Below are 24,988 nucleotides of genomic sequence, written 5' to 3'. Positions count from 1 at the left end.
TTAAAGTCACATGTACCTAGGTACAGTAAAATTCCTTTTGTGGATACAGTTCATTAACCATCTCAGTCTAGAGGGTAATGAGTGCCTGAAACTTGCTGCCATGGTTGGTGGTTGAGGCAGATACAATAGTGACATTTAAGAGATATTTGGATCAACATATGGATATGCAAGGCGTGGAGGGATATGGATTGTCTTGGTGTCTTGTTTAAGAAGGAACTGCAGATGATGGAAAATCGAAGGTAGACAAAGCTGGTGAAACTCAGCGGGTGAGGCAGTATCTATGGAGCGAAAGGAAAAAGATACCGACAACACGCCTTTTCCCTTCGCTCCATAGATGCTGCCTCACCTGCTGAGTTTCTCCAGCTTTTTTGTCTTGGTATCTTGTTCGACACAGACATTGTGGGCCGAAGGGCCTGTTCTTGTGCTGTACTGTTCTATGTTCCATATTTGTTCTACTCAATCTCCTTAACTCACGCCCTCCAATCCAGGGAATATCCCTGTGAATCTTTTATCCACCCTGTCCAACTTAATGACATCTTTCCTATAACTAGAAGACCAGAATACTCCCAAGTGTGGCCTCACCAATGTCTTGTAAAGGCTGTAATATGATGTCCCAACTCTTGTGCTCAGGCCTGACCACAGTATAATGCATTGCTGCACCTCACGCCATGCCCTGGAACACTGCAGTCTGTCAGCTGATTAATGAGCAGCACCAGTCTTTCAATCTGGCAGAAAATCCCCCTTCTGCTTCTTTTCAACCCCAGCTTTGAAGCTCTTTCATTTGCAAACAAAACTACTAAACCTTGGCTTGCTTCAGCAAGTCATGTGTGGTGGCGATAGATGTCGGGTCTGTGAGAGAAGAGACCCCTCCAAATGTTTCCTGCATTCCGTTTTGAAATACAATTTAAACTGGAAAGGGCACAGAGAAGATTTCTGAGGATGTTGCCAGGACTCGAGGCCGTCAGCTATTGGGAGAGGCTGGGACTTTATTCCTTGGAGTGCATCATAGGAATGCATGATGAAGAATGGTAGATCTTTAGATAATGTGAGAGTCAAAGGATACAAAGTTAATGCAGGAACATGGTACTGAAGTAAAATAGATAAATCGTGGCATGGCAGAGTAGACTTGATGGGCCAAACGGCCTTATTCTACTCCTATTCCTTATGACGGAATGGAATGCTATTTATTGTCATTCAAACCTAGGTTTGAACGAAATTACATTATGTATAAAGGGCCCTTATTCTACTCCTATTCCTTATGACCTTATATATAAAGGGCCTGTCCCACTTTCACAACCTTTTTTACTTGTGGACAGTTTTCATCATGCTAGAAAAACGCCCCGACCTACTTGATGCCACGAGTACCTACAACTAACATCACGGCCTGCTATGACTTACCTACCACCTCGTGATGACCATGCTGCGAGTATGAATCAAGGGCAAATTCAGCAGAGATCGTGAAAGTGGGACAAGCCCTTAAGACGATATTATGGCCACATATGGAGTACGGTGTCTTGTCCACTTTCCTGCATCACCCCTTTGGACAGGGTGTCTTTCTGCTCACTGCTATTTATGGTGGAGAATTGCATTGATTTAATCTGCGTTGAATTCCCATCTTCTCTTCTACTTTTCTTTGAGTTTCTACTTTGATTCCAAACAGTTCAGCTGTGGAATGAATTTTTCAGTATACACTCACACAATCCCCCATGGCTTCAGGGACTCGAAAGGTGAGTTAACTAGCCATATTTTGTCTTTGTAAACCAGCACATGCGGTTCCTTGTTGCCAGCCATTCCCTTACTGTCTGTTGCTGGCAGTCGCAGTTGCCCCCACTCTGTGAGGCCCATCTGTACTGTGATAGAAACGGCTTCAAAGCAGCTTTGAAAATCCCCTGATTGAAGCCTTGACCGTGAATGACGTTCTTGTGCTGACATCTCATTGTATACAGCAAACATCCAAAAACGTCTTCCCCTTTGACTTCCCGCTGAGCAGAATGTGAGCCAAGCAGAAGCCCTTGTTTTACTGAGGGTTTGCTTTGTGTTTTGGAGGTGATTCATATATATATATATATATATATATAGACACACACAGACATAGTCAGACAGTCAGACAGACAGACACACACACACACACACACACACACACACACACACACACACACACACACACACACACACACACACACACACACACACACACACACACACACACACACACACACACACACACACACACACACACACACACACACAGTATATTATATATATATTTCTGACTTTGAGTCCCTTGCTCAGATAGTTAATGCATGCTGTGGTAATTCCAAAACCACAGCTCCACCCTTCCCTCTGTCTCTCAACCTCGCTTCTCTCCTCTAATATGACACTCAGGTCATTGGAAACGCATCAGAGAGTGGTGCTCGCAAGCAGGGGTTGTCAACCTTCTGTGTTGTTTATGTTGCTGTGTGTGACTGGCCATGCCTGAGGAGCCAGTGAGAGTGTGCATGAGTCAGCCAGCCAGTGATAATTCAGTCAATCTGTTTCATAAAGAAAGTTGCATAATAATGCAGATGTAACTATGCATCAGTTAATCACAGCAGTCGCTGGTAAACCTGTGGCTGAGTTATGGATATGTGACCACTTTGCCCATTTTCCCCATTCTCCTAAATGGAATGCAAGACTGCTTATTCTGTCTGGAGTCAATCCATGTACTTTGCCACCTTGCTTATCAAGATTCTACGTACTTCTCTCTGTCTTAAACATATTCAAAGAAAAAAAACAGTGCTTCAGTAACTCAGCAGGTCAGGCAACATCTCTGGAGAACATGGATAGGTGACGTTTCAGATCGGGACTCTTCAAGCTGATTGTAGTGGTGGGGGGAATGGGGGAAGCAGGAAAAAAGGTGCGGGTGGGACAAAGCCTGAAGAAGGGCCCCAACCCCAAACATCACCCATCCATCTCCGAAGAGGCTGCCTGACCCGCTGAGTTACTCCAGCCCTTAGTGTTTGTTTTGTAAACCAGCATCTGCAATTCGTTGTGACTAAATATTCAACTGCTTTCACTGACCTTTTGAGGATCAGATTTGCAAAAACTCATAATCCTCTGAAAGAATATTTAGTTTTCTCTGTTATATTGGTTCACTGATTATTTTTAAGCGGTGACCCCTTGTTATAGATTCTCTCCTAAGAGGATATATCCTCTCCTTGTCCATTCTGTTAAGACTCGTTGTTGACTATTTCAATCGAGTTGTCCCTTGGTCTTCTGAGGTATAAACTAAGCATGACTTACCTTTGCTCATGAGACAACATGCTCCTTTGTTGTATAATAACTCTGCCATGCTGACTGTGATGCCTATGTATGCCAATCCCATTAAGCGTACCATCCCGACTAGTTTCCTATCCAAGGACCCATCCAAATGTCTCTTAAAATGTTGTAATTTTATCTGCTTCCACCACGTGACAACAGGGAAACATTGGGCAGGCCAGGATAGGACTTTATTCCCTGGAGCACAGGAGGCTGAGGGATGATCTTATAGAGGTGTACAAGATCATGAGGGAAATAGATAGGGTGAATGCATTGTCTTTTACCCAAATAGGGGAATCAAGAACCACAGGGCATGAGTTTAAGGTGAGAGAGGAACTTGTTTTAACAGGAACTTGACTCCGGGACCCAACGCAAAATTCCACCACTCACCCATAGCCCCCAGCTGCGCAGGCGCGGCTCATTTCCCCTCATTCTCCAACACTCCCTCCCCATTCCTCTTCTCTCCCCTCCCCTCCTCCACTCTCTCCTTCACCTCTCCCTCCCTCTCCTTTCCCTCCCTCTCGTTTCCCCTACTCTCAGTCACTCCCTACCCTCAGTCACTCCCCACCCTCCATAACCCCTCTCCCCTCCCACCCCCCTGACCCATTGGGGCCCGTTTCCCCAACGCAATATTCCACCACTCACCCATTCCCCCGACGCAACCCGTTCCCCCAACGCAATCAATCCTTCCCACGTGGGTGGTGGGGGGCTGTCGGTGCTTCCCGGCCTCGACTTTTGGGTCGGCGTCAGCGCTCCTTTGAACCAATCAATCTGCGGGGTGGAGGAGGGGGGCAAAAATTTCACACTCCCTTTGAACCTGTTGATCCCATTGTCTCTGTCTCCTCTCCCTCCCTCTCCTTTTCCCTACCCTCAGTCACTCCATCCCTCACCTCTCCCCTTTTGCACTCCCCCATTAAAGACAATGTTTAAATAACATTTCTTCTCCTCCCATTCCCCCCTCCATCAACTCACATAGCTAGTGTATTGGCAGCAGAGATCACATTGTGATGCCATTTCCGGTTGTCGGAAGCTTCACGGCAGCTTGTGTCAATGAGATCCCATTGTGATTGGACCACTGTGAGATGCCATGGTGATGTCATCACTGGAAGCTGCTAGAAAAGTCTCCCACACAGGCAGTTATTATTTTCAAAGTTGGCTTTTAAAACTTTAAATATCAATAACATAAAATATAACGTCAAATGTGAAGAAACTTGATACTAACGACCACGTGGAAAAAGCTGAGTAAAATTCTGCCTTTTTTTTTGCGCTATTGTGTACCGTTTTGGCGTAGTTCCTTGATCTGAGGAATTCTCTGCCTCAGAGGGCAGTGAAGGCCGGTTCTCTGGATGCTTTCAAAAGAGAGCTAGATAGGGCTCTTAAAAATAGCGGAGTCAGGGGATATGGGGAGAAGGCAGGAACGGGGTACTGATTGGGGATGATCAGCCATGATCACATTGAATGCCGGTGCTGGCTCGAAGGGCCAAATGGCCTGCTCCTGCACCTATTGTCTATTGTCTATCTCACAGACAGACAGACAGACAAACAAGACAAAACTTTTAATAGTATATAGATATATATGTCAAATGTGGGCAAATGAGACTAGCTTAGATGGGGCATGTTGATCGCATTGGACAAGTGGGTCGGCTTGGACAATGGACGGCATGGCAGAAAGGCCTGCTTCGGTGCTGTGTGACTAAAGCTCTTCAGCAAACAATTTTTCTTTTGGGCTAGAAGAGTTTTTCTTTTGAATGCTGAAATAACTCAGCGGGTCAAGCAGCATCTGGAAAACGTGGATAGATTTTGGTCAGGATCCTTGTTCAGATTGTGGTGAGGGGGAGGGGGAGCGAAAGCTTGGTAAGCGATAAGTGAAATAATTTTTTGCATACAGTTCAGTAACAATCCCCACAATGCATTCTAAGAGTGTAAGACAGTACACCCCATTGAGTTTGCACACAAGCGTCATCACATTTTGGGTGCCATCTTGCACCCTTCAAGTCTGAAATTGTTATTAAATGTTTAGTGTTAACGATGGCCCTCGAGGCCCGTTGTGTTTACAGGGGCACTGGGTTGTAGTTACATGGGTCGGCCTGGCCAGGTGAAGTGCCGATATCATCCACCGCCGCTCCGTGCTGCTGCATGCTGTGACCGAGTTGCATGCTGGGCTACTTGCAGTGACGCCTGATTTAATGCAGGTGGTGTTAACATGGTCTGGCAATGCCTCACTTTATTTATTAAATAATTCACATTTATCCTTGGTCATGTCCTTCAACCCTACGATTAGCTTCCTTTCCAATACCTTCTGACAGCTGCAGAGGCCCTGCGCAGAATTTACCCCTTCCAGCGCTTTACCTCATTCACTTCTATTTTGATGTTGCTTAAAATCCGTCTTGCATCTTAAAACATGACTTGGGTTGAAATCTACATTAAAGGGCACAAAGTACTGGAGCTACTCAGTGGGTCAGGCAGTATCTCTGGAGAACATTCTTCAGTTTGTTCCTTTGTGACTATCTTGGAGCTTGCAACCAGGTTGCAGATTCCACGTGAATTACAATATAGAAACATATAAAATAGATGTAGGAATAGGCCATTCGGCCCTTCGAGCCAGCATCACCATTCAATATGATCATGGCTGATCCTCCAAAACCAGTACGTTCCTGATTTTTCCCCATACCCCTTGATTCCTTTAGCCCTAAGCTAAGTCTAACTCTCTCTTGAAAACATTCAGTGAATTGGCCTCCACTGCCTTCTGTGGCAGAGAATTCCACAGATTCACAACTCTCTGGGTAAAAAAGTTTTTCCACATCTCAGTCCTACATGGCCTACCCCTTATTCTTAAACTGTGACCCCTGGTTCTGGACTCCCCCAACGTCGGGAACTCATTTCCTGCATCTACCCTGTCCAATCCCTTAAGAATTTAATGTTTCTATGAGATCTCCTCTCATCCTTCTAAATTCCAGTGAATATAAGCCCAATCGATCCATTCTTTCATCATATGACAGTCCCGCCATCCCTTTATGGTAGTATATAGTTCCCTGAACAAGGGAGCATGTTTCTCCTCTCTGCTTTCAGCCTCAATGTCAACAATTGTTTTGGTGCACTTGGCTATCGATCGTGGTAAAATAATTATATCCTCTCTTGCTGATCTCTATATTAATGCAAGCGTTGGACAGCTCAATGTTATTTATCATCTGTTGAGGAATGATTTGTTTCGCAGTCTTGAGTTGCCAGGACCTTGAATGCAAGGGGGCAGATTGTCAATCAGTAGTTATTTCTATGCTATGCTGTAAACTACTTGTTTTGGGCTTTAGATTAAGGATGTGCACAAGTTCTCAATGATACTTTGCTCCACTGAGAGTTGAAGAGATATAGAATGATGTGATTAAGACTGAATATTGCAAGGGGAAAGGGGGTGGGGGGGGGTAAGAAGAGACGAGGCTTGGTGATAAGTGACGTCATTGTGACCGTGTATAAGTAAATAGGGTAGACTTCTGTCGGTAAAATGCAAAATGTCCAGTGAGAGATGTGTACCCGATAGCATTAGTTAAGTGGCAGAATACATAAATGCTGAGTGGCACGGCTGGTAGAGGTGCTGCCTCACAGCACCAGAGACCTGGGTTCGATCCTGACTTTGGGTGCTGTCTGTGTGGAATTTTCACATTCTCCCTGTGACTGCATGAATTTCCTTGAGTGCTCCTGTTTCCTCCCACATCTCAAAGACGTACAAGTTTGTAGATTAATTGCCCCATGTGTGCAGGGAATGGATGCAAAAGTGGGATAACATAGAACTAGTTTGTATGGTCAGCGTGGACTTGGTGGGCCGAAGGACCTGTTTCCATGCTGTATCTGTTTTTTTTTTAATCTCTACAAAAGCAGGGTGGTTTGAATGGGTATTTATTGAAATAAACATATTGGCTCATGTCTACAATGTAGTGCGTTTGCTGTGAGTGATTGGGTTTGTTTCCTGCAGCAACGTGCCTCAACCAACATTGGAGCAGCTGCTAGATTCAGTAATGGGTAATGAGCCAGGATTAGTGAACAGCTCATCAGTTAGTCAGCATTTATTTTACACTGATTATGTATGATATGATCACATCCACTGTTGTGTTGCAATGTGAGAAGTGTGACACAGCCACGCTGGTTGCAAACTGGGCGAAAACTAACGGTCCTGTCCCACTTGGCGATTATTTAGGCAACTGCCGGCGACTGTCGTAGTCGTAGCAGGTCGCTGAAAAACCGGCGATAACCTACGTCATTCTGGCGACAACCTCCGACAGCAGCTACGTCAGGAGAAGTCAAGCTACGCTCATTGGCGGCAAACCCACTGTGGCTGAAAATATTTCAACATGTTGAAAATTTAGCGGTGACGAGAAAGACGCTACGATGTTTTGCGCGACTGAGGAGACTACTCCCGGCAACCGCCAGCGAATATGTGGCGACAAACTAGACGCCTGTAGTTGCCTAAAAAAATCGCCTAAGTGGGGCAGGCCCATAACAAACTTCCACAGCCAGTTGGGCAAATCTACTCACAACTGACATAACAGTAGAGCATGCAGTCGCACAGCACGGAAACAGGCCCTTCGGCCCAACCAGCCCATGCTGACCAAGCAGCCCCATCTAAACTAGTCCCATTTGCCTGCGTTTATCCAAATCCCTCTAAACCATTTCTGTCCATGTACCTCCAAGTGTCTATTAAATGTTGTTATTGTACCTGCCTCAGCTAAATGACATCATTCTTCTCCAATGTCTTATAGTATAAGGTCATGAGGTAATAAGGAATAGGAGTAGATTTAGGCATACCGAGTCTACTCCGCCATGGCTGATATATCTCTCCAAACCCCACCCTCCTGCCTTCTCCCCATGAGCTCTGACACCACAAGTACTAATCAAGAATCTATCTAACTCTGCCGTACAAATATCCACTGACTTGGCCTCCACGGCCTTCTGTGGCAAAATATTCCACAGATTCACCACCCTCTGACTAAAGACATTTCTCCTCATCTCCTTCCTAAAAGAACGTCCTTTAATTCTGAGGCTGTGACCTCTAGTGCTAGACTTTTCCACTGGTGGAAACATCCTCTCTACATCCACGCTATCCATGTCATGATAGCTGATCCTATTCCTTCGATCTGTAGATGCTGCCTCACCCGCTGAGTTTCTCCAGCATTTTTGTCTACCTGAAATTCATTGGTGATTTGATTGGAGTTTTCAAGATAAGGGGAAATGATGCTTCTATTGAAACTGCTTCCATTGGTTGCGATCTATTGGGCAGGGGCACAATAGACAGCAAGAAGGGGGCAGAACTTTCGAATGCTGTCTCACAAGCAGCAGTTTTAACCGGAGACTTCAAGAAATGGCGAGTGGTCTGCTGCTGCTGTTGCAGTGATGTGGGATTGAATGGTTCCTTTCTGTTCCATGTTCCATCTGCTACTCATTCACTCCCTCCCACTGTTGCACCAGCTTCCCGTGCAGCCAAAGTCGGTTCATGTGGCCAGGCCAGATGAGTTGTATATTGATTTTTATATTGATTTAAATTGGTTTTGATGATTTACGTTTGAACATTTGCGTTTCAGGTCCAGGGAAGACTCCGTCACTGGGAACAGGATTTCACACCAACCTTGGGAAGGAGTCACGCACGCAGTCGTTACAGAACGGTAAATCTAAAGCAGCTTTAAACTTTACGCTAGTGGGAGGCAGCCTATGTGTACGGTTATGTGCATTGGTGTTGGTTTAATCTTGTCATGTCATGTTCATACCTGGACCATGTCCACAACTCTCCAATTTCTCATGGTTTTGAGCAGAACAGTTGTACTAACTTGTGGTGCACGTTAGACCAAGGTGCCCCATCTACATGAGTCCCACCTGCCCGCGTTTGGCCCAAATCCCTCCAAACATTTCCCATCCCATGTACCTGTTCAAGAGTCTTTTAAATTCTTGATCAGAGAGGGTATATAGAATTGAAATGCTGATGTGAGTGCATGGCAAAATGGTCCCGAGAGTTCGAGCAGCCTCCTCCCCTTCCTAAAGCAAGTTATTGCTCAGGGACTTGATACTGCATTAAAGAAACATGCTGAGTTGATTTCAGTCATTCTCATCAGAAGCCGTGGGCCTCGCCTGCAGGAGCAGAATAAAACTGGAGCGTTTGAGTTAATTGGATGTCCACACTTCTTTTATGAGTGATATATTGGGCCTGCCTCCTAGCAGGTTTCTTATTATCTTTGCATCTGAATAACAAGACGCTTACAACACGAGGATGTTGTCAGGACTCCAGGTCCTGAGCTTTAGGGCGAGGTTGGGCAGGCTAGGACTTTATTCCTGGGAGTGCAGGAGGCTGAGGGATGATCTTAGTTTAGTTTAGAGAAACAGGCCCTTCGGCCCACCGGGTCCGAAGGGCGACCAGCAATCCCTGTACATTAACACTACAAACCTGCACGTCTTTGGAGTGTGGGAGGAAACCGAAGATCTCGGAGAAAACCCACGCAGGTCACGGGTAGAACGTACAAACTCCGTACCGAAAGCACCCGTAGTCGGGATCGAACCCGTGTCTCCAGCGCTGCATTCGCTGTAAGGCAGCAGCTCTACCGCTGCGCCACCGTAACTGCCACCGCGTATAACGTTATGAGGGGATATAGATAGGGTGAATGCACAATGTCTCACCCAGGGTTGGGGAATCATCAGAATCGGAGAACATGCGCCACCGTGAGAGGCCACCCCGCGTATAATAGGTTATGAGGGGCTTTTAGATCAGAGGGTGGAATGCACAATGTCTCAAACAGGGTGCCAGAGGGAATCAGAACGGAGAACATGGGTTTAAGGTGAGAGGGGAAAGGTTTAATAGGAACTTGAGGGGCTTTTTCTCTCAGAGGGTGGTGGGTATATAGAACAAGCTGCCAGAGGAGATAGTTGAGACAGGGTCTATAACAACATTTAAACAACATAGACAGGGACATGGAGAGGAAAGGTGAAGAGAGATATGGGCCAAATGAGGGCAGGTAGAACGGGAATAGTTGGAGCATTTTGGCCTTGAGTTGGGCCAAAGGGTCTGTTTCAGTCTTGTATAACACTGACTCTAAGATCAATTAGTTTAGTTTATTGTCATGTATACCAAGGTACAGTGAAAAGCTTTTATTGCATGCTAACCAGTCAGCGGAAAGACAATACATGATTACATTTGAGCCATTTACGATACGATACGATAAAATTTTATTCATCCCAGGAGGGAAATTGGTTTGCTGACAGTTGTCTGGCTGCCGTGTACACAACACCTTCACTGGAACGAATGAACAAACAGACACAGACTTATCCCATGGGCAGAAGATTCTAAACTAGAGTGCCCCCCCCCCCCTCCCCCACCCCCTCCTCCACACCCGGTCCCCCACGCCGGGTCCCCATTGTCTTCCCCTCATGCTCATCGACTGCGAGGCACCCACTGCCGCCGCCACCATTGCGGCTCCCTTTGGCCCAGACAGGCCTCGCCACCCTAGAAGGCCTGTGAGGCGGGTCGTGCCCACCGGGGCGCGTTTGGGTTGTCGTTGGCGGCGTGGTTGTGGGCCCGCGTGTCTCCCTGGGACATTACATGATAAGAGATAAGGGAATAATGTTTAGATAAATGCTATGGACAAGGAAGCTTGTGAAACAGTGTCACCACCTTGGCCATATAGGAATTTTAGCATCTCCACATCTGCGAGCTCACTCATCAAAGGAATGAAGTCCTGTCCTCTGATAGGGTGCTACTCCCTCAATGTTCTCCCTCCCACACCACAGTTCTACCTCAGTACTCTCTTTTGGCAGTGCGGTTCTCCCTCTGAGCTGCCCCATTGTGACGGTTGGCACACCTAACTGCTCTATCCCTCGTGATGATACGGTGGTGCCTCCTCTACACGACCCCTTCTGATAGCACGATGCTCTCTCTGCATCACCCCTTTTGATGGTGCAACGTTCCCTCTTTTCTATCTCTTTTAACTGCGTGACACTCCCTCTGTACCGCCACTGTTGACCAAAGATCCTATAGCGGAGCAAGATAGACCACTCCTTCTAAATGCAATGGGCTGACGTGCAGTACACAACGGAACGGAACGTGAGCCTTTTTTTCATCCATTTCCGTAACCCGACCCGACCCGACTCGCAGTGTAATCAACGTTGCAGGGGAACAGTTGGAGTGGCGGATAAAATATAATTGGGGTCCGTTGCAGTGGCGGATAAATATAATGGGGTCCGTCTGAAGAAGGGTTTCGGCCCGAAATGTTGCCTATTTCCTTCGCTCCATAGATGCTGCTGCACCCGCTGATTTTCTCCAGCTTTTTTGTGTACCTTGCGGGGGAACAGTTTGTGTTAATAAATTAAAATTCTGAAAATGACGAGAATATTTTTACCAAATAACTTTTATTTTTACGAGGATGTTTCTGTAACCAGTTTCTGTCTCCGCACTAGTATCCTATGGGATCTTTGGTGCGGAGACGGACATGTGGCCGAAAATTACCCATGAACCTGCACATGACCGTACTACGTCTTTTTCGTCGAGTGATCTATCTTGCTCGCTATAGGATCTTTGCTGTTGACAGCGTGACGCTCCCTCCGAGCCGCCACTTTTCACAGCGTGTGGCTCCCTCTGTGCTGCCACTTTTGACGGCGTGTGCCCCTATGCTATTTGCCTGCATGACTGTGTCCATGTTTAAGTGCCTGTCTAAATGCCTATGAAATGGTGTAATTGTATCTGGTTTCAGCATTTTCCCCATTCAGCAATCTCCAGACATCAAGCACTATCTGTTTTTTTAATTCCCCTTAAAATTGGTGGGGGGGAAGAAGAGCAAAAAGCAGGGCGTTTATGATAGGGTAGAGACCAAGAGAGACACACAAGATGGTGATGGTCCTGATCAAGGATTCCGGATGATTCCATGGACCCAGAAAAACCTCCCAGCAGTGTGGATGTTGGTGAAGTTAACGTTTAATTTTCCAGCAGTCTGTTCTCAACTCTTGGGCCCAAGAGTTCTCATTGCATCATGAGAGCTACTGAGTTGGCATTGAAGCTGACCTCCTGATCAATTTGTGATTTCCGTTTTAAAATCTAAAATGCAGGCAGTGGTTCGCCAAGTGTTTTAGCATCTGAAAGGAGGTTAATGCTTGTGAAGTGTCACTTGATAAACCTTGCCAATGATGTTCTTTTGTGTCGGTTGGGCAGTGTTTGTAAAACACGGCCATCTGCTGGGAGAGGGATGATGATGTCATCTCCATTCCCGTGATGTGTATAATGCACACTTACAATTCTCCAGAGAGATGCCAGGACCTACACATTGCCCACAATGTCTGTGTAATTGCTATAAATGACTCTTCCCACTATAGGGAAGATGTCACTGCTTTGGAGAGAGTGCAGAGGAGATTCACCAGGATGTTGGCTGGACTGGAGGGCATTAGTTAAAAGCATAGATTGCATAGGTTGGACGTGTTTTCCCTGGATAATTCCCGGGATGGCGGGACTGTCTTATTCTGAGAGAATGGAGCTGCTGGGCTTGTACACTCTGGAAAGGATGAGAGGGGATCTAGAGGCAGGAAACATGTTCCCGATGTTGGGGGAGTCCAGAACCATTTGGAATATTTTGGAGGTCCAAGAAACCAAGAACCAAGAACCAGGGGCCACAGTTTGAGAATAACGGGTAACCATTTAGAACGGCGATGAGGAAACACTTTTTCTCACAGAGAGTTGTGAGTCTGTGGAATTCTCTGCCTCAGAGGGCGGTGGAGGCCGGTTCTCTGGATGCTTTCAAGAGAGAGCTAGATAGGGCTCTTAAAAATAGTCAGGGGATATGGGGAAAAGGCAGGAATGGGGTACTGATTGGGGATGATCAGCCAGATCACATTGAATGGCTCGAAGGGCCGAATGGCCTACTCCTGCACCTATTGCCTATTGTCTGTGGGATCAAAGGTGATTAGTGGCATGCTGATAAAGGCATGTAGGATTAGGGGAGGCATAGATATGCCAGGTGGTCATTTCTTTTTCCCCATTCTAGGGGTTTCAAAAGAGCACAGGTTTGACATACAAACACGTTTAAGGTGAGATGAAGGGGATTTACAACAGTACAGCACAGGAATAGGTCCTTCAGCCACAATGTCCGTGTTGAACATAATGCCAAGTTGAGTTGATCTGCCTGCACGTGATCCACATCCCTCCATTCCCTGCATATCCATGTGCCTATACAAAAAACACTCAACGCTATTATCGTATCTGCCTGCAGCGCCACCCCATGGCTGCGCATTCCAGGCGGCCGCCATTCTGTGTTTTTAAAAAAAACCTGCCTTGCATATCTTCTTTAAACTCTGCCCTTCTCACCTTAACTCTATGCCCCTAGTCTTTGATGCATTCCACCCTGGGGATAAAGGTTCTGATTATCTACCCTATCTATTCTATTAAAGGGGACCTGAGAGGAGAGGTTTTTGCATCGTGGTTGATATCTGCAACACACTGCCAGTCGTGGTGGTGGAAGCACAATTAAAAGGTTGAAGAAGCATTTGAACAGGCAGGGAATGGATGGCTATAGACCATGTGCAGGCAGATGGGATTAGGTATCAGGGTCGGCACAGACATACAAGATGGCCCTGAAAACATGGCGACGTATAGTCATAGCGTGGAAGCTTTGGTAACTTGTCCCATCTACCTGCCTGCGTTTGGCCCATTCCCCTCTAAACCTGTCCTATCCATGTACATGTCTCAATTTTTCATATGTTGTAAGGAACTGTAGGTGCTGGTTTAAATCACAGATAGACACAAAAAGCTGGACTAACTTAAGTCAGGCAGCATCTCTGGAGAAGAGGAAGAGGTGATGTTTCGGTCGAGTCTAAGTGTCAAAATGTTTCACGTAATGTCCCAGTGTAATCTACTATTCACGCACTCTTGTACTAATGCATGATTGTGTCTATGTTCTAGTAAGAATTTTACTGAACTGAACGGAATAAAGTACCATTGAACCATTGGCATTGTGGGCTGAAGGATCTGTTCCCGTGATGAACTATTCCATGTTCAAGAAGGAACTGCAGATGCTGGAAAAGCAAAGGTAGACAAAAGTGCTGGAGAAACTCAGGGGGTGCGGCTGCATCTATGGAGCGAAGGAATATATTTCCTTCGCTCCATAAATGTTGCCGCACCCGCTGAGTTTCTCCAGCACTTTTATCTACCATGTACTATTCCATGCCTTAAACTTACTTTTTCCCTAAAACATATATGCCCTGTGATTATAAATACCTCTGTTGTGAGGGAAAATCTTTACTACTTTTTGCACTATCTATGCCTTCAGAATACCTCCATCACATCTCCCGCCTGTCTTCAATGCTCAGAATGCTTTCTCTGATCCTATGAGTATTTTTGCAAGGCTGAGGTAGACACATGCCTAATCAGTATGAGGGTAAAGGGTTACTTGGGGTGGGTAGGGACACAGAGCTGTGATGGCATCAGATCAGCCCTGTCCTGATTGAAGGCTCCCCCTGCATGGAATAGACATCCAGGGGATTTAGCCCTCGTGCCAGCTGTCTTCAGCATCCACACCGATGACCACCCACCCGGAAGGCTCCGTGCTGTTACATTTGCAAACAGTCTATCCTTAGCAGCCCAGTGTGACGATCTGGGCAATCATGCTAGCGGGGAATCTACCATCTGGCTTTTCCAGCTTTCTTCCCTCTACTATAATCAGGCTGAAGAAGGGTCCCGTCCCAAAATGTTGACTGTCCACGTCCTGCACAGATGCCGCCCGACCCACTGAGTTACTCCAGCACTTTTCATTTTGATCTACATTTTCTCCATGGAGAGTTCTGTTCAAACTCTGTGGGGACAATTTTGGTATTGAATCCAAGCAGGTCAGCAAGACCCCCTCTTCAGACTGATTAGAGGGCGAGCCTTCAGCCAAATGGCCACCGAGATTCGGTGAGACCAAGCGTAGACTCCTGGTTGCTGAATATTTTAACTCTTCTTCTCATTCCCACACTGACCTTTCTGTCCTGGGCCTCCTCCATTGCCTGAGTGAGGCCACACACAAACTGGAGGAACACCACCTCATATTCTGTTTGGGTAGCTTGCAACCCAGTGGTATGAACACTGTTAGAATTCAGTGTTTTAGGTAGATAATAACTGCAAACAACCTCCCCCCCTTTTTCTTTCTCCCTCTCTTCCCTAAGCCCCACCTGCATACCCACCCCCCCGGCTTCCCATTTCAGGCATCCTCTCCTCCTTGTAGGAATGACGTGGAAAGCCTGAGGGAGGGAAAGAGGGGGGGGGTTGGGATAAAGGGGAAATGAGGGACTCTGAGTGGGGGGGGGGGGGGGAAGGGGGGGATAGGAGATGAGTGGGAAGGAGGGAAAAGCAAGGTAATTAGGGATGTGGCAGATGGTGGGAGAAATGGGTGCACACTGGAGTAGGCTGGGTGGGCAAAAGAGAGAGGGGATAGGCGGATATTACTTGAAATTGGCAAATTCAATGTTCATGCTTTTGGTGCGTCAGCTACCCAGCGGAATCGAAGCGCTGTTGCTCCAAAAGGGGGCTCTGGCAAGGAGGAGGAAGGGAACATTTCCGCAGATATGTGTAAACTAGTGTGACCTAGTTACTGCAGAGCTGCGTGTTAAGACCATGAATTAAACATCACAGCTATAAGCTGAGAGCTTTGTTTTACAATTTTTTTCACGCTAATCTTCATTTCTCTTATGAAAGCAGTGATTGCTTGCTTAAGGCACAGTTGTGTGAGCATCTGTTCCCATCCTAGTTCCCCCCTCCCCTCACGCAGTCGGCTGTTTGCTTGTAAGCCTCGGCGTTGATGTGGCAAAGGTTAACAGTAGTTGTTCCAGATGTTGACCCTGGCATGTCCACCTCCAGCTGTGGTGACCGACCGGACAGCCTTGCGGAGTGTCGTAGAGTCACACAGCACGGAATTGGGCCCTTCGGGGTGGGGGGGTGTTGGTTAATGCTGATAGTCCACTATAACCATGTGAGGGGGTAAAGTTTAACCCAAGGCCGGGAGGGAAGAAAAGCTGCATTAGGGGGGAATAAAGCAAGTGGAAATTCAGTAGGCAATAGGCGTAGGGGTAGGCCATTCGGCCCTTCAAGCCAGCACCGCCATTCAATGTGATCATGGCTGATCATCCCCAATCAGTACCCCGTTCCTGCCTTCTACCCATATCCCCTGACTCCACTATTTTTAAGAGCCCTATCTAGCTCTCTCTTGAAAGCAACCAGAGAACTTGCCTCTGAGTCAGAGAATTCCACAGACTCACCACTCTCTGTGAGAAAAAGTGTTCGTTCCGTTCTAAATGGCTTACTATTTATTCTTAAACTGTGGCCCCTGGTTCTGGACTCCCCCAACATTGGGAACATGTTTCCTGCCTCTAGCATGTCCAAGCCCTTAACAATCTTATATGTTTCAATGAGATGCCCTCTCATCCTTCTAAACTCCAGAGTGTACAAGCCCAGCTGCTCCATTCTCTCAGCGTATGACAGTCCAGCCATCCCGGGAATTAACATTGTAAACCTACGCTGCACTCCCTCAATAACAAGAATGTCCTTCCTCAAATTATGGGACCAAAACTGCACACAATACTCCCTATCTAGCTCTCTCTTGAAAGCATCCAGAGAACCTGCCTCCACCACCATCTGAGCTGCAGAGCCCTGGTCCACTGTAACCAGAACCTGTTATAGAGATCTGTTATTGTGAGGGTTTGCTGTATCTCGAAAGCTCTCCTATCCATGTACCATATAGCACTGCGATGGGTAATCAATCTCAACCAAAGCTAATGTTGATATCCACCAAGAACTTTGCACTGTGGAAAAATAAACTGCAGATGCTGTTTATACCAAAGATAGACACAAAGTGCTGGAGTAACTCAGCAGCTCAGGCAGCATCTCTGGAGAAAAAAAAGGATGGATGACATTTTGGGTGTGAAGAAGGGTCCCGACCCGTAACATCACCCATCCTTTTTCCCCAGAGATGCTGCCTGACCCCTGAATTACTCTTGTGTCTTATCTTTAAGCACTTTCTACGGCGTCTCTTTACCTAAACCAATCAACCACTGTCATGCCTTGCCATCTCATGTTTGTCTCGCTTCCCTTTAAATACACGTGTGGTACTCTCCACAACCACCCACGTGGGGGCAAGTTCTTGTCAACGTGTTGTCCACAGGTTAAAGGCAGTCAAGACTGCACCAGAGAGAGTCAAGGTGCACCCCACTAGATGTCCCCACGCACCAACTCCCAACACAGCTGTCGGTTTAGTTCCACCCATTTTATATTCTCACCTCTAACAGTGCAATACCCTGACCATACCTTTTGGGGAACTTTGGTCAGGATAAGCTATCCATTGCATCTTGCGCAACAAATATACAGAAGCTATGGACGCAGATACAATAATTACTTTCAAAAGGCACGAACAGGTAAACAGATAGGAGTTTAGAGGTATTTGGGCTAAATGCGGACAATTGCCCACTATGCTAGCCGGTGGCATGGACAAGGTGGGCTGAAGGGCCCGTTTCCGTCTGTACAGTTCTAGGAGAGTAGTACTAAATGTTGGTGCGGTTCCTCCATGTACTGGATATGGAGTCACACAACATGGAAGGAAGCAGAGGGTGATGGTGGAATGTTGCTTCTCGGACTGGAGGCCTGTGACTAGTGGTGTGCCTCAGGGTTTGGTGCTGGGCCCGTTACTGTTTGTCATCTATATCAATGATTTGGATGAGAACATACAGCGTAAGATTAGCAAGTTTGCTGATGATACAAAAGTGGGTGGTTTTGCAGATAGTGAAGATGGTTGTGAACGATTGCAGCAGGATCTGGATCGATTGGTCAGGTGGGCTGAGGACTGGTTGATGGAATTTAATACAAAGAAGTGTGAGGTGTTACATTTTGGGACCTCGAACAAGGGCAGGACCTACACAGTAAATGGTAGGCCTCTGGGAGTGTTGTAGAGCAGAGGGATCTAGGAGTACGGGTGCATGGTTCCTTGAAGGTCGAGTCGCAGGTAGATAAGGTGGTCAAAAAGGCTTTTGGCACATTGGCCTTGATCAGTCAGAGTATTGAGTATAGAAGTTGGGAGGTCATGTTGCAGTTGTATAAGACGTTGGTGAGGCCGCATTTAGAATATTGTGTTCAGTTCTGGGCACCATGTTATAGGAAATATATTGTCAAGCTTGAAAGGGTTTAGAAAAGATTAACGAGGATGTTGCCAGAACTAGAGGGTGTGAGCTACAGGGAAAGGTTGAGTAGGCTGGGTCTCTATTCCTTGGAGTGCAGGAGGATGAGGGGTAATCTTATAGAGGTGTATAAAATAATGAGAGGAATGGGTCGGGTAGATGCACAGTCTCTTGCCCAGAGTAGGGGAAGCGAGGACCAGAGGACATAGGTTCAAGGTGAACGGGAAAAGTTTGAATAGGAATCTGAGGGGTAACTTTTTCACACTAAGGGTGGTAGGTGTATGGAAGAAGCTGCCAGAGGTGGTAGTTGAGGCTGGGACTATCCCAACGTTTAAGAAACAGTTAGACAGGTACATGGATAGGACATGGTTTGGAGGGATATGGGCCAAACGCAGGTAAGTGGGACTAGTGTAGCTGGGACATGTTGGCCGGTGTGGGCAAGTTGGGTCGAAGGGCCTGTTTCCACACTGTATCAATCTATGACATGGAAACGGGTCCTTCGGCCCAACCTATCCACGCTTGTCCCATTTACCATGTTTGACCCATATCCCTCTAAACCTTTCCTATCCATAGTACTGGCTGCAGTTAGTGCATTGGTTCCTCTTCAAAGAGCAATGCATGCAAACTATCCCAAAATATCACAGCTTCAAAAAGTGTTAGATTTTCTCCTTGGTAAATTTTGAAAAAACAATCTTGTGTGAGAAATGAAACCGGCTGAGGTCTTTAAAGGCCACTGCGTATTGTGGATTAGTGAGATTTGAAAATTTTGAAAAATATCAGCACATTATGTTAGTGCGTTGTGCATGCAGAGATCAGGCTTTCTGTGTCATTGACAGCTCGTGCTGCTAATGTGTGAACTGCCAATAATGACACTGCTTTTCACCGTCCCTCTTTGCAAACAGTCTCTACATTTAATCATCACACCAGCCATCCAACCACACCATATTTCCGTGGCCCTGTTTACCGCTGCTGTCTTAGTGTTTTTCACTTCAACTCTAAAAATCTATCTCCCATTTTGCCACAGCCTTGTTAATGATAATGGCAGCGGGCTGTGAACAGCACAGATCTGCATGTGTTCACTTCCATTGACTGAACGGCAGAGGCACGCTGACAGACGGGCCCGTTCATGTTTTCTGCTCCTTGTTCAGAGCGACTACAAGAGCAGCACAGGTACACCAGGTACAGTTTCTACCTGACAGCACCAGGGACCTTGGTTCGATCCTGACCACGGGTGCTGTCTTGTAAAGAGGAGTCATCAACACACTGTGTCTTTACTACTATTTATTGGTAATACACAAACGTTACTGCCCTAGCTGTACGTGGTCTGTCACAGGAGCTAGAGAGAGATCAATGGGTGGGGAGGTTGCAATTATACTTCTGATATGGGGAGTGGTTAGTAGCGGTGAGGTCACTATATTAAAGGTACATGCACAAGTCATCTACAGTCTGTGCATGGAGTTTGCACATTCTCAGTCACAGATGTACAAGAAGGAACTGCAGATGCTGGAAAATGGAAGGTAGACACATGTCCTCCCCTTCTTCCTCCATTGTCAGAGTGAGCACCACCGGAAACTGGAGGAGCAACACCTCATATTCCGCTTGGGCAGTCTGCATCCCGGTGGCCTGAACATTGACTTCTCCAATTTCCGGTAGCCCTTGCTGTCTCCTCCCCTTCTCAGCTCTCGCTCAGCCCTCTGGCTCCTCCTTTCCCTTTCTTCTTCCCGCCTCCCCCACCCTGCATCAGTCTGAAGAAGGGTTTCGGCCTGAAACGTTGCCTATTTCCTTCGCTCCATTATTGCTGCTGCACCCGCTGACTTTGTCTACCTCATAGTCACAGAGTTATAGAGTGTGGAAGCAAGCTCTTCAGCCCAACTTGCCCACACCGACCAGATGTCCCATCTACACTAGTCCCACCTGCCTGCGTTTGGTCCATATCCCTCCAAACCTAACCTATACATGTACGTGATTAAATGTTTCTTGGCTATATTTAAGAGGGAGTTAGATGTGGCCCTTGTGGCTAAGGGGATCAGGGGGTATGGAGAGAAGGCAGGTACGGGATACTGAGTTGGATGATCAGCCATGATCATATTGAATGGCGGTGCAGGCTCGAAGGGCCGAATGGCCTACTCCTGCACCTAATTTCCATGTTTCTATGTTTCTTAAAGGCTGCGGTAGTAAGCAATTTTTTCAAAATTATTAAAAACAAAACTGGACCCCCATTATGGCCTGATAATGGTGAAAAAACTTATACTTAAATTTTGGAAAAATACATCTCCCCCAACTCTTAAAGTGTGGATTACAAACATGTCTGAGACGCTACATCTTGAAGATATGAGACTTGTCTTAGCAGGAAAATCAGAGCAATTTTCAAAGATATGGCCTCCTTTCATTGATTCATTACAAGGATAGTATGGTGCAACACAACTTTGGGATTAAACCGAATTACAGACTGGGTGATGAAGAAGGTATATCAACACTTTTTGTTTTTTTCCCTTTATTTCGTTTTTGTCTTTTTATTTTTTTTAAAGTTTTTACTTACTTACTCTTTGATTACACTCATTTGGTAGTTTAGGGGTTCTATTCTTACACATTCACTTTATTTTTCACTTTCTTTCTTGCTCTTTCTCTCTTTTTCTATTTCATCTTTGTTAAAATTAAAATGGAAGCTGTACAATAAATGTATTATGTCATATGCCGCGGTTTATACCTTTGTACACTGCTTCTAATAAAAATATAAATTGAAAAAAAACAAAAAACTTTGCGGCAGTACCTGCCTCAACTATCTCCCCTGACAACCCATTCCATACACCCATCGGCCTTTGTGTGAAAACGTTACCCTTCAGGTGTAGAGTGAGGGAGGAAAGATTTAATAGGAACCTATGTCCTCTGGTTCCCGGTTTCCCTACTCAATTCTCTCAGTGACCACGTGGGTTTTCTGTCCGTCGTCTCGCATCCCAAAGACGTGCGGGTTTGTAGTTAATTGGCCCTCTGTAAATTGCCGCTGATAGAAACATAGAAACATAGAATGGCCTACTCGTGCACCTATTGTCTATTGTTCCCTGGGATATATATCTTTGCCAACTGTGGAACTGGTTTACTGACTTTTAGTGGAGGAAGGGGGAGAGGGAGAGGGAGGGAGATGTGTGCTACCTAAAATTAGAGACTCCTGCACCTATTGTCTATTGTCTTTGTTACCTTTATACATCCTGTCAGGCAGCCTCTGTTCAATCTGCAAACTTGAAGTCATTCATAATTCTTCAGCCTATGTCCTATTGAATAAGGTGCTTATTGACCTGCTGTCGATCCTGGTTAAGCATTGCCCCATGGTTCCCTCCATCGTTCTAGCCCCATAACCACCTGTAACCTGTAGCTCTGGTCCAGTACTCGTCCCATCGACTCATTTCTGTGCGTTTAGCTGCTGAGGCCCAAGTCTCTGGACTTCTGACTCTACCCACCCCAGTGGTCCTTGAAAACCTAGAGACACAAGAGACAGCAGGTGCTGGAATTTTGAGCAAAACACAAAGTGCTGGAGGAACTGAGCAGGTAAGCCAGCATCTTTGGAGGGAAATGGAGAGATGATATTTTGTGTCAGGACCTTTTTATCAGGCTGATCAGTCTGAAGAAGGATTCCGATCCAAAACATTATCTGTCCATTCCCTCCGCAGATGCTGCCTGACCTGCTGAGTTCCTCCAGGACTTTATGTTTTACTCAAGATTCCAGCATCTGCAGTTTCTTGTCTCTCCACCTATCACTTGCTCGCTTGTGTCCCATTCCTCCCCCCAATCCTTTTTATACTGACTAAGTATAAAACTCTAATCCCTCTAATCTTCAAATTGAGTTCAGTCAGTCCTGACCCAAAATGGTCTCTGAAGAAGGGTCTCAATGCAAAACATCACCCATCCCTTCCATACAGAGTTATTGCAGCATTTTGTGTCTATCCATGGCCTCTTTTGGTTCATCTGGTCTTGACCCGAAATGCCCATTGCTGCCACAGATGCTGCCTGGCCTGCTGAGTTCCTGCAACTGCTCCTCTTTTAAAGCAGTCTGGGTGTTGTGACCCTAAGAGGGATTGACGGCTTCAGTTCTAGAGTCATACAGCACAGAAACAAGTCAACAGACAATAGACAATAGGTGCAGGAGTAGGCCATTCGACCCTTCGAGCCAGCACCGCCATTCAATGTGATCATGGCTGATCATCCACAATCAGTACCCCATTCCTGCCTTCTCCCCATATCCCCTGACTCCGCTATCTTTAAGAACCCTATCTAGCTCTCTCTTGAAAGCCCAACCTGTCCTTCAGCCCAACTTGTCCATGCCTCATCTACACCAGCCACACATGCCTATACCCCTCTAAACCTTTTCTATCCATGTACCTGCTTCAATATCGTTTAAATGGGTGGCACGGTGGCACAGCAGTAGAGTTACTGCCTCGCAGCGCCAGAGATCTGGGTTCGATCCTGACTACGGCTGCTTGTCTGTACGTTCTCCCCATGACCTGTGTGGGTTTTCTCTGGGACCACCGGTTTCCTCCCACACTCCAAAGACGTACTGGTTTGTAGGTTAATCATAGAAACATAGAAAATAGGTGCAGGAGTAGGCCATTCGGCCCTTCGCGCCTGCACCGTCATTCAATATGATCATGGCTGATCATCCAACTCAGTATCCTGTACCTGCCTTCTCTCCATACCCCCTGATCCCTTTAGCCACAAGGGCCACATCTAACTCCCTCTTAAATATAGCCAATGGAACTGGCCTCAACTACCTTCTGTGGCAGAGAATTCCAGAGATTCACCACTCTCTGTGTGAAAAATGTTTTCCTCATCTCGGTCCTAAAATATTTCCCCTTATCCTTAAACTGTGACTCTTGGTATTATTGTAAATTGTCCCTAGTATGTGTAGGATAGCGTTAATGTGTGGGGATTGCTGGTCTGCATGGACTTGGTGGGCTGAAGGGCCTGTTTCCACGCTGCATCTCTAAACTAAACTAAAAATGCTGTTAGAGTAGCTGCATCAACTACCTCCTCCAGCAGCTCGTTCCATACGCCCGCCACCCTCTGTGTGGAAAATGTTGCTCCTTGGGGTTCTATTAAATCTTTCCCCTCTCACCTTAAACCTAATGTTTAAGAAGGAACTGCAGATGCTGGAAAAATCGAAGGTAGACAAAAATGCTGGAGAAACTCAGCGGTTGAGGCAGCATCTATGGAGCGAAGAAGGGTCTCGACCCGAAACGTCACCTATTCCTTCGCTCCATTGATGCTGCCTCACCCGCTGAGTTTCTCCAGCATTTTTGTTTACCTTCACCTTAAACCTATGTCCCCTGGTTCTTGATTCTTGGGTAAAAGACTCACCCTATCGTTTCCCCTCATGATTTTACACACATCTATAAGATTAGTTACTCTGTGGATTTGAGCGTGCGCAGTCTCTGTTGCTGTGTTGTGGTGCGCAGGTGCAGTCTGCTCTTGCTGAGACTGGTTCATTGCCAGCCCACAGCTCTGTCTTGAGGGCTGCCAAATGCGGAGGCAGAATCTGCCTTCGCCACCGATCTATATGCTGACTGGCCCTTTGTGATGTTTGTGACATAAGTCCTGTAGGTTTAGGTTTATTATTACCCCATGTACCAAGGTACAGTAGAAGGCTTCGTTTGGCCTGCTATCTAATTAGATCTGATAATATTATACATAAATACAATCAAGCCAAACTCCAGTACAATAGGTAGAGCAAAGGGGAAGATACACAGTGCAGAATATAATTCTCAGCATTGTAGCGCATCAGTTCCACAGACAAAGTCCAATGTCCGCAATGGGGTAGAGGTGAATCGGACAGTACCCAAGCTTATGGAAGGACCGTTCAGAAGCCTGATAACAGAGGAGAAGTAGCTGTTCCTCAGTCTGGTGGTGCGCACTTTCAAGCTTCTGTACCTTCTGCCGGACGGGAGCGGGGAGAAGGAATAATCGGGGTGGGACAAGTCTTTCATTGTGTTTGCTGCTTTCCCGAGGCAGCGTGAAGTGTAGATGGAGTCCAGGGTGAGAAGACACAAAGTACTGGAGTAACTCAACATGTCGGGCAGCATCTCTGGAGAACATGCATGTGACGGGACCCTTCTTCACACTGTGGCTGCTTTTCCCAGGCAATGTGGTACAGATGGAGTCAATGGTGGGGAGTCTCACCTGTGTGATGGACTGGGTTACATCCACAATTCTGCAATTTCCCTTCGGAAATTTGCCTCGCACAGGGGTAGAGTTCCTGCCTTACAGCACTTCCAGTGCCAGAGACCCACGATCGATCCCGACTACGGTTGCTGTCTGCATGGAGTTTGTACGTTGTCCCCCTGACCGCGTGAATTTTCTCTAAGATCTTGGGTTTCCTCCCAGGCTCCAAAGATGAAGAGATTTGTCGGATTATTGGTTTGGTATAAATGTAAATTGTCCCTAGTGTGTGGAGGATAGTGGAAATGTGTGGGGATCGCTGGTCAGTGCGGACTTGGTGGGCCGAAGGGCCTGTTACCGCACTGTATCTCTAAACTAAACTAAAGGAAGA

At 46.5% G+C, this 24,988-nt stretch overlaps 1 protein-coding gene across 1 annotated transcript in view; it reads left to right on the top strand.

Moving 5' to 3' along the window:
• brf1b (BRF1 RNA polymerase III transcription initiation factor subunit b) overlaps positions 1-24,988 on the top strand; it is a 315,095-nt gene that overhangs the window by 34,474 nt on the left and 255,633 nt on the right. Inside the window, exon 2 of the mRNA XM_055640253.1 lies at positions 8,868-8,948. Coding sequence (XP_055496228.1) covers positions 8,868-8,948 — 81 coding nt within the window. The remainder of the gene's footprint in view (positions 1-8,867; positions 8,949-24,988) is intronic.

This window comes from Leucoraja erinacea, chromosome 9, assembly GCF_028641065.1.
Source record: "Leucoraja erinacea ecotype New England chromosome 9, Leri_hhj_1, whole genome shotgun sequence".
Taxonomy (NCBI): Eukaryota; Metazoa; Chordata; class Chondrichthyes; order Rajiformes; family Rajidae; genus Leucoraja; species Leucoraja erinaceus.
The sequence above is the reverse complement of the archived record's forward strand: the minus strand, read 5'-3'. Positions and strand labels throughout refer to the sequence as shown.